Below are 19,644 nucleotides of genomic sequence, written 5' to 3' on the forward strand. Positions count from 1 at the left end.
GGGATGACGCTGCATGGTCGTTATGTTTACACAACATGAGCACATGGCAACTACAGCGGACTGTGACGATGGTTAGGATTAGGCAACAAAGTCATGGATGGATTACAGGAAGGCATTTTTTTTTACAATGAATCTGTTGTTTGACTATTTTTGATTATTACGTTTATATGTATGTACGTATGTAGATGCATATATGTATTTGTATATTTGTGTTTATCTGTGTGTGCACATACTGTATGTATGGCTGTGGCTCAGAGGTAGAGTGGGTCGTTTTCCACTTGGAAAGTCAGTGGTTCGATTCCCAGCTCCTCCGGGCAACATGTCGAAGTGTCCTTGGGCAAGATCCTGAACCTCAAATTGCTCCTGATGGTTGGTTCCTGATCACCACATCATCGGAGCGCCCATTCTCAGACATTGTACGGTAGCCTCTGCCACCACTGTGTAAATGTGTGTGTGAATGGGTGAATGTGACACGTCTGTGAAAGTGCTTTGGTGGTGGTGCTCGAAAAGACGAGAAAAGTGTTTTACAGTGTATTTACCAGTTACCATACATATATGTCTATGTGTGTTTGTATGCAATCTTTTTTTATTTTTGTATATAATTTTGTATTGTCCTGTAAAGCACTTTGGAACTGTGTTACAAAAAGTGCTATACAAGTAAAGTTTACTATTCATTATTACTGACAGACATTCACATACACATCAATGACACCTGAGCATCAATAAATGCCAGTAAATTTGAGTTTGTTCAATGGTGCAGAACATACAACAAATTGTATCCAACAAAACATTTCATTATATAATGTATCCAGGGAGACTGTAGATAGTTTTTTCTTAAATGGGCAGTCTTCAAGGAAATTTGGCCTCCTGCAGCTTGTGTTTTTAGGTGTCATTTTGATTTTCTCATCCAGAAATGCAGTAAATGGGCTCCATTAAACGAAAAAAAAACAACCTGGACCTCACAAAACCTCTTGCTACAGCCGTGGATAGAGTCCTAAACGTCAGAGTGTTCCACCAGCAAAACAAGAAGCAAAATCTACATTGAGGGCATAATCCTATTTTCACAATGAATTCTCTTGCCAGGCACCTTTTCTTTTTTTTATTACTCCTAAAAGGGATTAAATCCTGAGCCCTCAGTTGAGTCTACTGTGACCTTGACTTTGAGAGGCTCCAAACAAAGCCTGTGTCACATTGAGTTAATAATTTCATAGAAAGCGCATTTTAACTCCAACATACCAAAACTCCCATATTGCCTTAAAGTAATTGGGCTTTACCTCCAAAGCTACGGCACCATGGAGTATAAAGAGCGATATAAATTACTCAGACTGCTGCTTGATTTAGACGTGTTATTATTCTCAACAACCTCTGAATCGTGTTTGCCCAACTGTTATATTTGGTAGTAATTATTTAGCGGGCTACCTCTCTCTGGAGAGTGATACTCAGGGCATCAGATTGACAAATAGCCACTTGAAAAGGGGGTAATAATGGGCTAACGCTTAAATTCATATCTCAGACAGTGCATTATGTGCGCTCTGATGTGTGGTGAGGTGAATATTTTGGCAGCGGACTACCTTCCATGATGTCACCGGGCTGGGAGTCACAGCGTGAAATGAATTTCAATTTGAAAGTGTTTACACAGAGAGGGGCAGAAAACAGCAGCAGCCTGCTTTATCTTATCCGGAAAGTCAGAAGGAAAATTATACTCCATTACAGAGGCAAATCCCAAAATCCAACCTGCTTTCCATTTCTGCTTTACAAAACAAACTGATCTTATTTTCATCCTAAGACAGTGTAACTGCTGTGTTTAAACTGGTGTCACTGACAATCAAATCGACCAGGTATTGTGAGAGAAAAGTCAACATTACGAGCTAGAGGCAGAGTGGCGGGGGATTTTTTTTTTTTTTTAAATACCTCAACTCTGTGTCGTTCAGATAATATTAAATGCCCATGTTGCTCATCCTACAATCCTATTACCTACAGCAGTGGTTCCCAACTGGTGGGTCATGGTCCAAAAGTGGGTAGGTCGTTTCTGAATCGACCGCAAGTGACTTGTGAACGTTTTTTTGTGAGAAAACACACTTTATTTTGAAACATAGTAAATTTCCGGCACAGACTTTTTATATTGAAGTGCCATTTCTTATTTATTTATTTATTCTTGCTGTATGTTTCATTTCTGTTTGAAGCCAACGTGTTGTTTACACTTTGTGAAATAAAATTAAATACGTGGTTTTATAATGTGCGACACTTGAGCTAATGACTAAAGCTCGAGACCCCATGACTTTACCTTAGTATGTATATAATATAATAAACTTAGCCCCGCTTTGCTTAAGTGAAGCTAAAATATCTCAGACACGGCTGCCATCTTGCACTGGTCATGTCATTTGGAGCCGGAGTCTGCACAGTAGTGAAAGCGGCGGTGGGTCAAGATCCCATCAAAACACCCGTCCGTGTTGTGAGCAGCCCCACTGAATGCGAGCTTACTGATTGGCTGTCACAGCTGTCAATCATGGCGTAAATCTCCTTTTTGTAGAATTTAATAACTCATTAAAACCAAACTTATCATAAAAACAAACACATGAACAAACACCAGGGTGATGAGAACTACCTTCAGTAACAGAAACCACCTTTGGGAAAAATTTGTTTGGCGTATACTTTGAGTTTTTAGTTTGGTCTGTGTCCCATTCACTAACAAACTAACTAACTTTATGAGCTATACTGCAGTCAGCCACCAGGGGGCGATCCAGATTGAAAAGTTACACTTTGAAAGAGCTGTCATGTTGTCCATCTTTATAAACAGGAGAAGAAGCAGTAGCAGGAGAAGAAGATGTGAAGCCAGCGGACCTTTCACCGCCACTAAAGCACAACATTATAACGTTACAGCAACATTCAACAAGCGCATTAAGTTATTTATAGTATGTTTTTGTCGCACCATGATTTAATTTGCCTCTTAATGTTACATACTACAATCACTGAGTATAGTTTACTCATCTAATGCTAAACGTGTTATTTTAGAGTCTGCAAAAGGAACTTGACCCGCTGCCTACCAGAATTAGGATTAAGATTATTTTTAGATTTTTATTTAATAACATTATTTTGGATACAACTGTTTTAAATCAACCTCAGATTTGTGAAATGTTCTGCTGTTTGGCTAATGCTTGCAAGTTCTGCCAATAAATAATACTTTAACAGTTTTCCTTCTTCAACTTTCACTCAGGAACAAAAATCAGCTTTTAAACTTTCAAGAAATAATGATTTATGTATCTTATTATGAAAAAGTTTTTTTTATTTTTTTTTATCATTTTAACATTTTTGGCCATATTGTCCAATGTGCACTCTGTTACTATATACTCTAGCTTTACCTGCTCCAGGTCCTTATTATTCTTCATGCTGGCTCTCAGAGCTGTTATTAATGCTGATAATTGCACCAGTGCTTCTGCTGCTATGACAAGTCAAAATGTCTGTGATGAAAAGGGGCCGTCAGTAATGCTCCTGGTAAAATCAAAGGTCTGCGTGAATGCATTGTGCCTTCAGCTGGCGTCGTCTCAACGATGTCTCAAGCTGCCTTAGAAAGATATAAATGTTCCAATCAGCGGTGATTACCACAACGACACGTATCCATGGCACAAAATGTGCTGCTTTGACTTTTTTAACATTACAGCTGCAGTCAGTGTTCACTGCTAACGTTATTACTCAGTGAGATAACAGTGTTGTTAGTGCAACTATAATTGTAGCAGTCACGTCTGGAATTTAATTTGGGACTGTTTTAAATGCCAGTTAGTGTACTTCTGAGTGTAACACAAGTTGACAATGTGGGATGAAATTGCAAAAATCCCAACTTCTTAACCGATGTGGCTGTTTTTTTTGTTTACCTCTGTAATGTGTCCACAAATAGCCATTGCACGTAACCTCAGAAATATATATTTCTTTCACATGCAGTAATATCTGGTGTGTATTTTTGTGATAATTGGTTACCACAAATGCATGACATGGTAAAATGACAAAAAGATCTCCCATCTGCCCAATGGGGTTTTTGATTAGAAAAAAAGAGTGACACACTGATTTATTTATTTATTTTTACTAAGGCTAATTAGTTTTAAAAATATGTGTGAGGTTGCAAGAGCTGGAAATCAAAGACATCTTTTTTTACCTTTTGATGAGCAAATGTGCTTTCAGTGGTTTTTGAACTGTTTTAAAATAAAAAATTAGAGATGCAAGACTGTTGCAACTGTAAGAAAATTATATTTGAACTTTTTATATTATAACTAAAACTAACAGATCATAGTTTTATGCCTCTGCACACCAGTCAAGTTTCTCTTGCAGTTTACATCCATGTCTGTGACAACATGCAGGCTTCACACACACCAGCACAGACGATCTGTGCAGTCAGCACAGCTTCAAGGTGGGCAGCCAAAATTAGAGTCACTTATTCAGAAACTTACCATATGGTGTGAAATAGCGGCCAGAAAACGTTTTTTTTTTTTGCAGAGCTTAATGGTTTCACAGTGAAACTGACCTTTGACCTTTTGGATATAAAATGTCATCACTTTATCATTATGTCCTCTTAGACATTTGTGTTACTTTTTGTCGTAATTAGCGCATGAATTATTGAGTTATGGACAAAATTATGTTTTGTGAGGTCACACTGACCTTGATTATTATTTTGAAAATTAATTCATAAATTTGAAGAAATTCCCTCAAGATGTGTCGGAAATATCACGTTCACGAGAATGAGATGGATGCGACGTCACACTGAACTTGAGCTCTGATCACCAAAATCTCGTCAGTTCATTGCTGAGTCCGATGAACACCCTTCGACTGCTATGAGAGAACGAAAGAACTACAACTCCCATCTACTCTGTCAAGACTGAAGAAGATACTCAGATGAGACGCAAAACATCTTCAAGAAACTGCAGCAAGTCCGGATGCCCACAATATATCACCGAGAGGTATTCTTGAGATATCATGTTTACAAGAATGACACAGACAGTAACCTTTGACCTACGACCAGCAAAATGTAATTATTTCAACGTGGAGTTAAAGGGGATGTTTGCACCAAATTTGAAAAAAATCTCTCAAGGCGTTCTTGAGAGATTGTGTTCATGAGAGTGAGATTCACAGACAACCTAAAAAACATAATGCCTCCTCCTACAGCTATAGAGGACGCAGAGGCATTATAAAAAAGCCTTTTACTATCATACTATCACTATGACATTAACAATAAAGGCTTTATATAAATGCTGGATGTTTTTCTCTGTGACATCTTTGCAGAGCTCATGTTGTCTTACAGTGAGACACGCTGGTGGTTCAAGGACAGCAGACCTCATCTCCGGCAGATATATGGCACACGGAGCACATCACTCGGCCGATTCGAGAAACACAAAAAGGTTGGATTTTCACAGAAACCCAAGGCTTCTTTTGGATAAACATTAAATCAGAGTGAAGTGCGTGGAAACTGAATTACCTTGGCATGTGGCTGCTGAAAGGTGACTCTGGAGCTGTTGATGAGTGATGAGTATCTGAACAAGTGGGTGGGGGAGGTGGGAAATCTGTGACTGCTGCTGGGCTGGTTGTGCAGGACAGCTGAGAAGCAGATGTGAACTGTGTCCTTCAGCGCCTTCAGCTGAGACTCCTGTCCCCAAACAAAATTACACACACAGGCAGATTTCTGAGTCCCTCCGTCCGTCCACCCACATGAGAAATTTACTTAAGCATTAAAGCCATTGGCCATGCTTTAAAGTGACTTTAGTACAGCTAGGAGGCATCGTTAGGCAAGACATGAAGCGGAACTCACCAGAGTCATAAAAGAGAGGGAACGCTCAAAAGATCATTTACTTTTAATCAATAATAATAATGGACAGAATGACGGGTTTAATTATTTTACAACAGCCACTGATGTCAGTTTTCTCGAGCTGAGCACCAGAATTACCTGTTTTCCTAATCAGCACTTTTCTGCCCGTGCATTTTTAACTCATCCAACTTGCCCCCAGTGACAGGGTGTCAATAACCACATATAAAAATAACATTATGCTTCAGACATTAAAGCTGCTGTGTGCTAAGCATTTTTAAAAATACATCCCTCTTAAAGGGACAGTTCACCCGAAAATCAAAAATACATATTTTTCCTCTTACCTGCAGTGCAATTAATCAGTCTAGATCGTTTTGGTGTGAGTCGCAGAGTGTTGGAGATTTTGGCCGTAGAGATGTCTGCCTTCTCTGAATATAGTGGGACTAGATGGTACTCAACTTGTGAGGCTCAAAGTGCCGAAATAGTATATCTGAAAAACTCAACAGCAATGTCTCTTTCCAGAAATCATGACCCGCTTACTCAGGATAATCCACAGACATGGTTGTGAGCAGTTTCAAGTAGGGACTATTTTCTCTCTACAGAACTTCTACTGTATCCACTGCTATCTCATTTAGTTAAAAAAATTAAATCTGCACTAATATTTACATATTATATACATAAAATATGTATTTTTGCTTTTATGGTGAACTGTCCCTTTAATAAGACATTTGCCCTGAAAATGTTTATTTGGGGATTTATTTTACTGTTACTTTTAAACCCACATGCTCAAACTCCGATCTCTAAATACAGTTTTGCAGACCAAAATCACTGCACACACTTCATTCATTGCATTATTTAGATGTTATTTTTCAGATTCAGTGATTCTGCAGGTTTATACAGAGAGACAACTGTGGTTAAAAGTTATTTAGTCTACAAATAAAAGAAATGATACAAAAGCCTCATAATAACACAAAGAAAACATTCATTAAAATCATCACTTTTTCTGTCTAATTTACCTTATCCAGAGCTGTTTTCTCCAGTTCTTCCTTGGCGATGGTTAACTTGTGCTCCAGGTCCATTAGCTGCTGCCCCTGCAGAGAGAAAGACATGACTTTTGAATCAGCTCGGTCCTCTTTGTTCTGTGCACACAAAGCATTTCTCTATCTCCTCCTCATCTCCACAGCGCTATCAATAACTGCAATCTGCAGCTCAAAGGGTCAGACTCCTCTTCATCATTATGCCGATCATCACTTTTGTCCTGACTTTTGAAAGTCTGTATTATGATACCTCACACGCACGCACGCACACACTTACAACAGATGAGTGGAGAAAATCCAGTGGCCTCTTGCATATTTAATCAACATTTGGCCAGTGAGTGTTTAGGACCCAATGAAATTATGATACCATTTTATTTTTCCCATATTTCTTGTTTTCGGTTTATATTTTTCTGAATTCTGTGTTTTTTTGATTTAAGCACATTTTGCCATCTGAAAGAATGTCAAATCCTGTGGTGGATGAATAAATAAATAAAATGACTAAAAGTTCGACAATTATAAATACAAGTTCGACAATTCAGCAAGAAAACATTCAAAATTTCAATATCATTTAATTTGATGGTGTGTCTTATTTTTTGCACTGTTTTTAATAATTTAACCATTTGAAACCTGGACTGACATCAGTTTTCTGGTGCTATGTTCAGACACCTTTCACAAGCTTTTAAACCTTTGAAAAGTTTGAAAAACAAAAAAACATAATGAGCAACATGTGAAAAGAGGTAATCAGCAACTTGGCATGAACTGTCCTGCAAAATTCAAAAAAATAGTAAAAGGGGGATAAAAAAATGATGTAAAAAAATTGTAGAAAAAGGAGAAAGACAGAATCAAAACTACTTTAAAACTGGGGGAAATATAAAGAAAACTATATTTCTAATTATTATGAGTATATAATTCAAATTTGGTTGCTGCAATTCTAATTCTAATTATTATTATTATTATCATTATTATTAATATGACTATTATTAAATTCTAAATTATTTATTCTTGTTTTTGTTCTTTTCTTTTTTCCTTTTTTATTGCTAATTTCAGGTAATTTTCTTGTAACTTTTTACACATTACTTGCTAATTTTTGGGTAGTTTGTTGTGAAGTTGCTCACATCTTTGAAAGACATCAAGCAAATTTGCTGAGGTTTCAAATGGTTAACATTTTTACTCACAGCATCGTGGAGTTTCTAAATGTATTATTATAAGATAGCATTGAAAAATGAGGGGAAGTATTTAGATCACTATATTTATAATACACGTAATAATTTATTGAAAATTATGTCACAGAAGAACAAACATATGAAATATTTTTTTAGCAATTTCTTGAGGTCAATTTTTGTTCTTGTGTGTTTTTATTGTTGTCTCTCTTTTTTTCTATTTTTTTGGGGCAAAAGTTTGTGTAATTTTCTTTTAACCTTTTTAATACTCAAGCACATTTTTGGGGCCATTTCTTGTTAAGCTGCTCGTCGCCCTATTCCTATGTTTTGAAAGAAATCAAGGCAATTTTTGCAGGTATCAAAGGGTTAAACAGGAGAGCAGTGAGGGGTCATAAACCACCAGTAACTGCTTTATAATGTTACATTATCAGTGTGATTTAAGTACTGAAATGCTTTGTTGCATGATGCCTCTGTGCAGAATCCAGCGGGTACGAGGATCCAGATGAGCATAAGATCACATCTGTCCTTTAGACAGAAGAAAGATTTAATCTCAACAGTTATAAGAGCAGACCCCCTGGAACCATCAAAGCCCTTAATGAGCAGATCATTGCTGCGGCTTAATCCTCCAGCTGAACAACACACACAAATAAGCTTTTTTTGTCGGTAAATGAGCCAATATAACCCCATGTGAGGATCAACAGAGCTCCCTCCACGGAGTCTTTTATTATTGATAAACTCATCAGCAAGAAGAAAAGAAACCTCGGATCGGATAATTTGCATGCAGTCGGTGTAAAACTGGCCTCAGTGATGGACTTTGAGCCATGAACTTTTATTAGATGTCTTTTACTGGCCTCTCAAAAATGAAAAACTGCATTCGGAAAACACCCAAGGTCAACGAACCCAAACAAGCAGCGTCCACACTCTCTGGAGAATAAAGAGTTGGAAATCTCAGAGATGGGTGATGATGCTGATTGATGGCTTTTGTTGAGTTTTATGGACTCGTGTGGTACCTCAGTGAGTTCAGGGATGCTCAGCATGTTTGCAGTTTTCACCTCATTTTCATCTCAATCTCTGCCAGCAAAGCCGTGATTCTGGTGATGAACATGTCTGTCACTTCTACCACTCCACAGGGGGACGTGACGATGTAAAAGTTTTCCCTGACAGATTGAGTCATGCAGTGACAGTCAAGGACAGGGCAACATTCACCATTATGGCTTTTCAAAGAAGCCAAAGTATCAAATCTTTCCCTCAAAAGATCTTTTTTTTCCATTTACAGGGAGTTCGGGACAATCGCACAAAGTCATTTGTAGCTGTCGGGCTGCGCGCAGGAGGGAATCCAAAGGTAATAAAGTTTGAGGAACAGTTCTTTAATCATCAACACAAAGGCTTATATATAATCTCTTTGTGGCAAAATGGCAAATGAAAGGCGTAAGTATTCACTGATACGCTTCTGAATGATTTCTAGCATAATGGGATGTTGAAGGTTGCTGATAAAACAGTCCAATTTTGAAGAGTCTCTGACATATTATGAGAAATTTGCCATTAAAGTGACAGAAATGGACATTTTAATATGACTCTATGTTCAGAAAAAAAGAAAAGGCACCAATAAAAAATATAGAAATTAAACCGCAAATCTGGGATCCTCAACTGGCTTTGCTTGGGGACGTCAGGTGCAGCAGCTCCATACATGTTTTTTTAGGATTTTAGGTCATTTCTAGGATTTTACGAAATTTCTAGGACATTAGGACATTTATAGGATTTTAGGGCATTTCTGGGGTTTTAGGATGGATCCAAGATCTTAGGATGTTCCTCATATTTTAGGACATTTCTACGGTTTTGGGATGTTTTTTTGGGATTTAGGACATTTCTAGGATTTTATGCCATTTCTAGGACTTTTGCACATATCTAGGATTTTAGGATGTTTCTAAGATTTAAGGACTTTTCTAATATTTTAGGGTGGTTTGGGGATTTTAGGACATTTTTCTGATTTTAGGACATTTCTAGGATTTTACAGAGTTTCAAGGGCTTTAGGATGTTTCTAGGATTTACAACATTTCTAAGATTTTAGGACATTTCAGGAATTTTCAGATGTTTGTGGGATTTTAGGATGCTACTAGGATTTAAGTACTTTTCTAGGATTTTAGGATGTTTTGGGATTTTGGGACGTTTTTCTGATTTTAGGACATTTCTAGGATTTCAGGGGCTTAGCTAGGAACTGGCACTGGCACTTTTTGATAAACAAGCTCTATTTTGATGCTGTTTTATGCATTTTGGCACCTTATGTATACTAAAAGTACAAAAACATTTCCCACTGTAAATCACGTTTTTTTATTGTGAATAAAAAAACAGTTAAGGGGCCACCGGGCAACTACTTAAGGGGCCAAATCTGTCTCGCAGGCCACAAGTTGAGTATCCCTGCCGTAAATGTTTCTGCGTATGTTTGTGTGTCTGATTCAGAAGAAACTCTGTAAAGTGCTGCGTTTATGAAGAGTGCTGCATGATTCATGAGTCCAGCCTCACAAACAGAAAGAAAACAAATGCATCCTGCTCTTCTGGTCTTCTAAAGGATCTGAGGACTGTGTGTTTGCACGCATGCTGATGTGTAACATTACAGTAGTGAGTCATTACCATCCATTACACAGACCATCATCACTGGATAGTCCTCTGAGGACTGCGGGCGCATGGCCACTGACCCAGAAATGCTGACTTTCAGGGTTAGTGCCTCCAAGTCTCAAGCTTCATATTTCCGTGCTGAATCCATTATAGAGGTGTGGGGTCAGTGGGGTACTAGCCACTCTGCTAGACGAGGCATGCAGCTACATCAAGCCGTCATTTTTCTTTTCAGTTTTTTTTTCAGAAATGGAGGAGAAACAGCTTTAGGGGTAAATTTAAAAGTGGACTGACGGAGGGAAGAAGATGTGAGGGCTTGAATACGGCTCCTCTGCCAAAAATATTGTCTCGTAGGGAAACGCGGGGAAGGCACCGTCAGTTCCTCTGAAGTTTTTAATGTTTTGGCTGAGCAAGTGAAGGGGAACCTGCCTGTGTGTAGTGTTTATAGTTATGTACAGGGACCGCACAGTTTGGATTCACTGGGCTGGGTCTCTTTTTAAGATGTCCTTCAAATCGGCGGACTATTAATGGAAAATCATCCACTGAAGAAAATACTGACAATACTGGCTGCCTCTCTGGCGCTGTAGGAGCTGTCAGTCCTCATTTTGTGAACCTGCATTAAAGACCGAATCACAATGTTTGTTTACAATAAGAAAACCGCCACGTCATGTTCATAAAATGAAACAATAACGAGCAAACACCGCTTAGTTTTTACTGGACTTTTTGCTAGTTGGTTGGTCATTATGCTTTTGTTCGACCAAACTGTCGTTGGTCAGACAATTGCTTTTGTTAAAAGAAAAGAAAAGAAAATATTCCAAATATAACGTACGTTTAACCCTTTGAAACCTGTATTGACATTCATTTTCTTGTGCCGTGTTCAGACGCCTTTCACATATTTAAATATTTAAACCTTTAAACCCTGAGCAAATTGATTTCTTTCCAAAACATTGTAGAAAAAGGCAATGAGGAACTTGACAAGAAATTTCAAGAAATAAGTAGATTTAGAAAATTATCTGAAAATGTCAATTGCATTATTATTTTTGTTAATAATAATAATAATAATTGAAAAGCACTTTCCCCCCAAGCCATTTCCTTATTTATTTTTGTTTTCACTTAATCATTTTCTTGTACTTTTTCCTATTTTTTTTGCTATTCTTGGGGTCATTTCATCCAACGTTGCCCATTGCCTTATTTCCCTGGTTTTGAAAGAAATTTGCTCAAATATTGATTCAGTCATGGGGATAGAATACAGTTTGGTACGCACTTCTTAACTTAATCAAAGATGCTGACAAAGCAACACAGAACATAAAATAGCAATCACAGCAGAAATATCAAACAGGACAGACCAAGATGTTTAAACACATATCTTTAACCCTTTAAAACCTGAGCAAAATGGCTCAATTTCTTACGAAAACATAGGAAGAGGCAATTAGCAACTTAAAAAGAAATTACCCCAAAATAAAAAGAAATTAGTAAAATAAAACCTGAAAATAAGCAAAAAGAAAAAAAAAACACAAAGCAAAGCAAAGCAAAACAAATCAACAACAAAAATAAAATAAATTAAAAATAAAATAAAATAAAAAATAACCATGGAAATTACACTGAAAAAAAAGGTTTAAAAACAATAGTTCTGTAACATAATTTTAAATATAAATTTACAATAAATATACATACATATATACAGATTTCTGGAACTTTTTTTCCCTAGCGTTTTAGAAATAATTGTCTTCATCAGCTAATTTCTTGCAATATTAGAAATATTTCTAGCCAAGTTGCTCACTGTCATTTCCTTCATGATTTCAAGATAAAGTTAACCCCTTTGCTTAAGGTTCAAGGTTTTTAAATACTTGCGAAAGGTGTCTGAATGCAGTACAAGATAAGCAATGTCTGTCCAGGTTACAAAGGGTTAAACAATACAGTAACGGCTGAAAATGACAACAGGAATATACTGATTTCACATATCAGTGCAATTCAAACAAACTGTCCGTTCTCTACCCATCGGGAGGTGACTGTTTATTGTATTTTGTCAAAAAAAACCCCTTTTCTGTGTTTTAGGGTTTCACACGTCTTTTTCTTTCGTGGCCGAACCTGTGATAACATAATTAGGTTTCTTCATTTTGCTCTGTGTCCAGTGTTGTACGGTTATTGTGTCTTTGTATACTGTGACACTGTGCTGCAAAATGCGTTTTGATATGGTACAACAGCCGTCATAACCAATTCAACTGCCTCGCGGTCAAGGTGCCTTGACTGACATCTCCCTGTGAGGCTGATGACATTTCCGAATCTTGAGTGACTCTTCTCTACTTCCTGCTCCCTCGTCCTCCTCTGGGCTTTTGATCGCAGCATATGTGGAATACATATGAGTTCAGGAATAGCAGGAGGGATCAGAGAGGTCAGAGGGGTATGGTGCATTTCCCTCTGACCTTTCCTTCAGAGAAAAAACCCTGACGTCTCCCGCAGTTTTTAAAAGACGAAGAGTACGAGAAAATTTGCCTTATCCATTTTCAACTGCAAATAACTAAAGGCCATGATGTTCTGGGGGTCCACATGAAATGTTTGGTGACATTGAGCAATAAGGTTGTGTTGTGTGAGTGACTGATGCAATTTAGAGACGCCGATTTACGAGCTGTGACACCGAGCAAACAAGTCAAAGCATCCATCATTCACAGGCTAGAAATAGAACAAGGAACAGGACATCCAGGGACAATATATTCAGGCGTTGGGCTCAAAGCATAACATTTAGTCCGTGAGGATTGAGGCCGTTTTTATTCATTGATGTCTGACACAGCTGTAGGAATGATGGGTCTGAAGGATCAAAATGTACATTTAAAAAAACGACATTACAGGGCATCGTGGCATGTCGACTGACATTTTAACACCGCAAACAAGGCCTGAAAGGTCAGTCCATGTTCGAGTAAATGCCAATAAATATTACGTAAGCCCTCCGATCTCAGACATCAGGGGCGGCGGGGGACGTACGGGTGGGCAACAATACTGATGGGCTTCCTGTTTGCAGCTGTTTATAATGTGCTAACAGAAGACGTATGTGAGAAGGAGACAAATTTCCCGTAATATGAAGGACCACTGAATTGTGGCGACACATGATGTCAACTTTAAATTGTGGTCTAAAGCCGGGACACTCAACCTGCTTTGCTCGGGGGACACTTTTCCAAAATCGCAGACGGCCAAGGGCCAGTCGCAGCGGCCTCATACATGTCTCAGGATTTTAGGGCACTTCTGGGATTTAAGGATGTTTCTAGGATTTAAGAAAATTTCCAGGATTTTAGGATATTACTCAGCTTTTTGGATGTTTCTTGGGTTTTAGGACATTTGCAGGATTTTAAGATGTTTCTAGGATTTAAGAATGCTTCTAGGATCTTAGGACATTTCTAGGATTTGGCATTTTTCTAGGATTTTAGGACATTTCTTGGATTTTAGGACACAAAGAGTTCAGAAGTTTTCTGAGATTTTAGGATGTTTCTAGGACCTCTGTCGGCAGGTGTGGGGGATCCTCTGATGGCACTTTTTTTCTTTTATAAACAAGCTCTATTTTCATGCTATTTTATGCAGTCTGACACCTTATGTATACTAAAAGTACAAAAACAATTCCCAGTGTCTCACTTCATTTTTTATTTATTTATTTAAAGATTATTTTTGGGGGCTTTTATTGCCTTTAATGGACAGGACAGTTTAAGCATAAAAGGAGGAGAGAGAGGGGGCGACATGCTGCAAAGGGTCGAGGCTGGAATCGAACCCACGGCCGCTGTGGCGAGGATACAACCTCTGTATACGGGACACCGCTCTATCCACTGAGCCACCAGGTGCCTCTAATTTTTTCATTTTGAATTAGAAAATGGTTTTGGGGGGCCCACCATCAGGAGCAGGATTTGGTCCACGAGCCATAAATTGTGTATTACTGGTCTTATGCATAAATCTGTATCAGTTTCATCCGCTGCTGTCCAGATCATTTATCCACATACCTCCTTTGATTGAAAAGGACAGGATGCATTTTGCAGGGAGGGAATCAGAGGAGAGGACTACCTGGACTAAGCTCTGTCCGATTGGCTTTGCATGCTGCTGACTGGGAGGGACTGTGTAATTGCGTGCTGAATTAATTGGAGAACCTCCTGTGATGGGATCATCCTATTCAAGGTGGTCTGAAGTACCTGTTTACCCCTGGTCTGGAGCGACTACAAAACCACCCCCCGTCAGTTTGAACTTACCTTAAAAATTAAATCCTTTTTCCCGTACCGCAGTTCTTTCAGTTGAGCCTGGATTTTTTTGGACTGCAAGGGGAAGATAAGAAAATAAGTGTTAGCTTATTCAAATAGCGAAATTGGTTTTAGATCACGTAGCAGGATTCTGCCAGCTGCAGCAGAAGACTCCTTTGTGAGTGTTCCCTGGGCAAAGCTCTGGCTTAAAGCAAGGCTCTACTGAGAGGAAGAAAATATCAAATCTCCCCTTCACTGAACTGCATAGTTCACACAATGATGCAGTCATGCACTGGCTTCTTGCCCACTGTCTAAACCTGTTCTCTCACTCCCACTACACACATTACCGCCGCCGTCGCTGCACACATGCAGGTTCCTAGGTTACGGTGGGCTCTCGCCTGTCGGTAAGCAGCGCACACACAAACAGAGCAGGTCTTTACTGCCGCCCCCAAACAGACACAGTGACCAGCTCTGCCTGACATTCACTGCGTCGCTTCACATCAGTGGGCACATGGAACACAGAGGCTCTCTCCTCGATGGCTTGATACACAGCCATCCTCAAAGCTGCTCATGATGTGAGCATGAACACTGAAAGCCTCCACACGGGACTCTGCAGCAGCTCACAGGCTTTCTCTCTGTGTCTTCACGAGGCCATTTTTACTGCACTTTTATTGTAAAGGCTTGCAGGACTGTAACTGATTAACTGGTATGCAATTAAAATTCTCTCACTCGACTTAAACTGCAGCAAAGATTTTCGTTTTAATGCAAAGATGGATTCACTGCATGATATTTCCGTCATTCTATTGGAGCTCATATGAAAGAATATTATAGTATCATAATAATGATAATTTGCATCCATCCTCAACCTAGTTATTGTATACACAAAGCTGGAAATGTACCGGAAGTAAACAAGTTGCCATTATTGTGGGGACATCTCCCTCTTTACTGCACGTTTGAATGCGAGCTGTACTGAGAAGTGTACAATTTTCTACTTTTACCTTTACTTTCTGTGTATCGTTGCTTATGAAAACCATGTCTAGGAGTTTGGGAAGAACCTGTGCAGTTCTCGGCTGCTCCAACAGTATTGGCAAACTTTAATTTTGGAAAAAAAATGAATGCAAAATAACCACTTTATGAAGAGTGACCCTGAGATCTTACAGTCTACACAGATTCCCTGGACGTGCAGAAGATCAAGAAGTTCGCCAGAAGTGGATCAAGAATATTAACTAACCTGTAAAACAACATGAATTCAAATTTTTAAATTTTTATTCATGTACCTGGTCTGTAATGATAAAATGCAACTCATTATTAATTGTGATCGTTAACGTTAGCTTGGACAGAGACTTCAGTAACATTATATTACAGCACTTCATCACTTGATTATCTGTAATATATAAATTTGAATAACCTTGAGATTACGATATACCGATATATCGGTCAACCCATATTATCGGCAGATATGAACCTTTCACGGACATATTGGAGCATATCGAAATCGGCGTATATTTTTTACGATATGCGCCAATAAGAAAACGTTTTTACGGACCATATAATGCAGAAAACGATGCTTGGGTGGTTTAGAAACGGTCAGCAGTTGACAGATACTGAACAGTACTGATGTTTATTTACGCTTTGTTTTATTGTATTTATTCTTTATTTAAATGGTCAGCAGAGACCATACAGTACTGTGTGTATTTTATTTCTATATTCTTTATTTGAAAAATCAGCAAAGACTGATGCTGAACACATACAGTACTGATGTTTACTTTATTTTATCTATTCTTTATTTTTGTTTGTGTGTAATATTGAATAAGGAAATTGATTGTTTAAGAAAGCAGCTTTCTGAGTACTTTTGCATAGTCACATTGATGCAAAATCAGTGCACAATCCACATAGAAATTATCTATTTTCATTACAGCTCAAAAATTCGGTCGCCAATTGGCGAATTTTTCCACTATAAAATCAGTTTCAGTCTCAAATATCCCATATTGGTCAGACTCTAGTTAAGATCGCCTAAATTGTCAATCCAACTCCCCACGCTGCTGTCACCGTAACGTTATAACGTTATTTTTTAATACTGTATCTACAGCTGTCACTGTCAGCAGGCAGCAGTCATATCTTCTCTCCCATCAGTCTATAACTCTTTCAGTTTTTATGTTCATTTTGTGTGTAAAAAACACGAATGAGAAATAATGACACTTCAAAAAAGCAAACCTTGCTGTATCAATAAAACCAAACTACATGATATCATATTCATGCATGTGACTTAAATGGCATGCAAACTTCTGCTACATCGATGAGAGAACAAATGAAGGCATCTCATAGATGTGAACTGATGACACTGAGAAAGTCCTTTCAGTTCCAGTTTGGGGGATTCATCGCCATCTAGTGGTGAGGATTTCAGATTGCATCAAGCTGAAACTTTTGGTTAAAATTCCATCAGTGTTAAGGAGATTTTTACTGGGAGCCCAGTGATTCTCAGAGGTCTCTTCCTCCGTAAACCAGACCGGGACCAGGTGATGAAAACTGGAAAAAACACTGAATAAAGCAGATTTTCTCCTGCCTTGTATGGCATGTTGCAGACAGACCTGCACCTGCTAATGAGTGCTTCACTTATTTCTGATCCAGACATTCAGGAGCTTTTTTTTGTGGGCCGAATTATCCAAAAAGGTCTCATCCTACCTAAAACCAGCCACTGATTTAAACAGGTAAAACAATCACTAAATTTCACAGTATAAATCTGTGTTTTTCCGAAGCCCAGCACCTGCTAATGTGCGCTCACCTTTTTTCTCAGACGTAAGACTCGAGAGGTTTTTACTGGGAGCTGAATTATCCAGAGTGGCGTCTTTCTTTCCCAAACAAACAGAGCCAGTAGTTCAAAAAGGTAAAAACACTGAATAAAGCAGTTACACCTTTAAAAATTGGTATTTTACGGACACTCACATATGGGCTGCAGATTACTGTGGCCTGCATGCAAAAAATGTGAAAGCCCTTATCTAGAGCCAGTGTTTGGTTTGTCCATTCTGGGCTGCTGTAGAAACATGGTGCTGCAAAAACAGAATTTCTAAGCACTATCCCCAGATCATTTCTTTGTTTTTTTTTTTTTTTTATTTCTATTTTATTTATTCATTCATCTATTTATTTATAACTCATTTTCAGTTTTTTCCCAATTTTTCTGCAAATGTTTTTTCAATTTTTTTGCAAATGTTTGGGCCATTTCTTGTTGCACATTGCTATCTTCCATGTGTTGAGATAGTTTTTTTTGTTGTGTTTTTGAAAGTTTTTGAAAGTAAATTAAGCAAATTTGCTTTTTTTTGTTGTTTTGTTTTTCTTCAAAGGGTTAAAGCATGAAAAACACAAAATTGTTTGCTGCTCATTTACTAATATTGTGTCCTTGTGCACTCTTTTTTTGAATAAGATGAACTGACTGAAGAAGAGACTTTACATTTCCTCAAAATTCAGTTAAAATTTGCATTACATTTGGATGAAAATGATTTATATCTATTTCTTTCTACCTCCCTGTACATCTTCCTTTATATCCATCTGCTGTAGAGTGTATATCTTTCTTTCTATCTCACCGTCCATCTCTATAAACCTCTTTTGCTCTCTTGCTATCTGTCCATATCAATACTTCCTCGACACAGGCAGTAAAAATGTGACATGAGGTCTAATCTTTCACCAAAGCACAGTCAACACGACACTGAAGGTCAAATTCACTTCAAAAGGTTTTGTGTACTTGACAAGCACCTGTGCCTTTTTCTTTTTTATGGGATTCTTTATCTTGTTAATCCTCCTCCCAGGGTGCTTCTGAGTCCCGAGACACCCATCTCTGTCATGTGTAACTGGATTCAAAAATTGCTTCCCGGGGCTCTCCTCGTGAAAAAAAAAAAAGATATTGTAAGGTTAAATAAACATAGAGCGAGCTTTAAAATGCCAGCTCACGCAGGGTGAGCCATATATTTGATTTGGGAGCGCTGAGTGTGTTTTTCTGCGGCCCAGGTCATAACATAAAATGTTAACAAATTAATTTTATTTGTATCAGTTAAGTGGAGCTTTCCAGATCCTCTCTGGTAATGGAATGAATCATATTAAGAGGCTACAGAGTCGCTCGCGGTAGAGTGTTAACTTATAAATGCAAATATCTGAGTCTGGAAATGTGCTGAGCTCTCACACTTGCCAAAGCATCGGTCTATTATTTACTCAGAATAAATCATGTGAGCCGTCTCTTCGGCCCCAGAGAGTCACGGCAGCATCTCTGCCGCGTCGCTCCTGATGGTTCAAATCCTGCAACGCTGGGACCTGCATCCCAAACACTGACATACTAAACAAGATACAGCCACGCGGTACTTTATGAGTCTGGACTATTTTAGCAGCTCTTGCTAACTTTTTTAAAATACTCAATAATGTTTCACTGAAATTTCAGCCGTCTGTCCCAAAGACAGACAGTCCAGTATGTCTCATGACACTTATGTTATCATGTATTTATTATTCTAAGCAAGATTAGCAAGATTCTGGAGGCATTTTGAGATTTCAAATTAACCCCTTGAAACCTGGATTAATATAATTTTCTTGTGTTTTATCTTTCACAAGTGTTCAAACCTTTGAAACATGAGCAAAATTGGTTTGATTTCCTAAGAAAACGTGGCTAAAAAGGCAATGAGAACTTGAGCTGTCCCGAAAATTGCAAGAAATTAGTTAGAAGCTGACAAGAAAATGAACTGAAAAAAAGTTAATAAATAAATAAAGAGAGACAGAGAGAAAACCTCTTAGAAATTAATGATTAGAAAATAATTATTTACTTAAAAATATATAAGTTTAAAGCACTTTTTTCCCCAGCCTTC

The 19,644-nt window shown here is 38.2% G+C and overlaps 1 protein-coding gene across 2 annotated transcripts in view; it reads right to left on the reverse strand.

The window, feature by feature from the left end:
* luzp2 (leucine zipper protein 2) overlaps positions 1 to 19,644 on the reverse strand; it is a 356,171-nt gene that overhangs the window by 24,693 nt on the left and 311,834 nt on the right. For both annotated transcript variants that reach the window (XM_088089450.1, XM_042489187.2), the window contains 3 exons: positions 14,816 to 14,878; positions 6,802 to 6,876; positions 5,462 to 5,629 (listed from right to left, as the gene is read on the reverse strand). In XM_088089450.1, coding sequence (XP_087945576.1) covers positions 5,462 to 5,629; positions 6,802 to 6,876; positions 14,816 to 14,878 — 306 coding nt within the window. The remainder of the gene's footprint in view (positions 1 to 5,461; positions 5,630 to 6,801; positions 6,877 to 14,815; positions 14,879 to 19,644) is intronic.

Source organism: Plectropomus leopardus, chromosome 1 (assembly GCF_026936395.1).
Source record: "Plectropomus leopardus strain MGB_pleo_1.0 chromosome 1, ASM2693639v1, whole genome shotgun sequence".
Lineage (NCBI taxonomy): Eukaryota > Metazoa > Chordata > Actinopteri > Perciformes > Serranidae > Plectropomus > Plectropomus leopardus.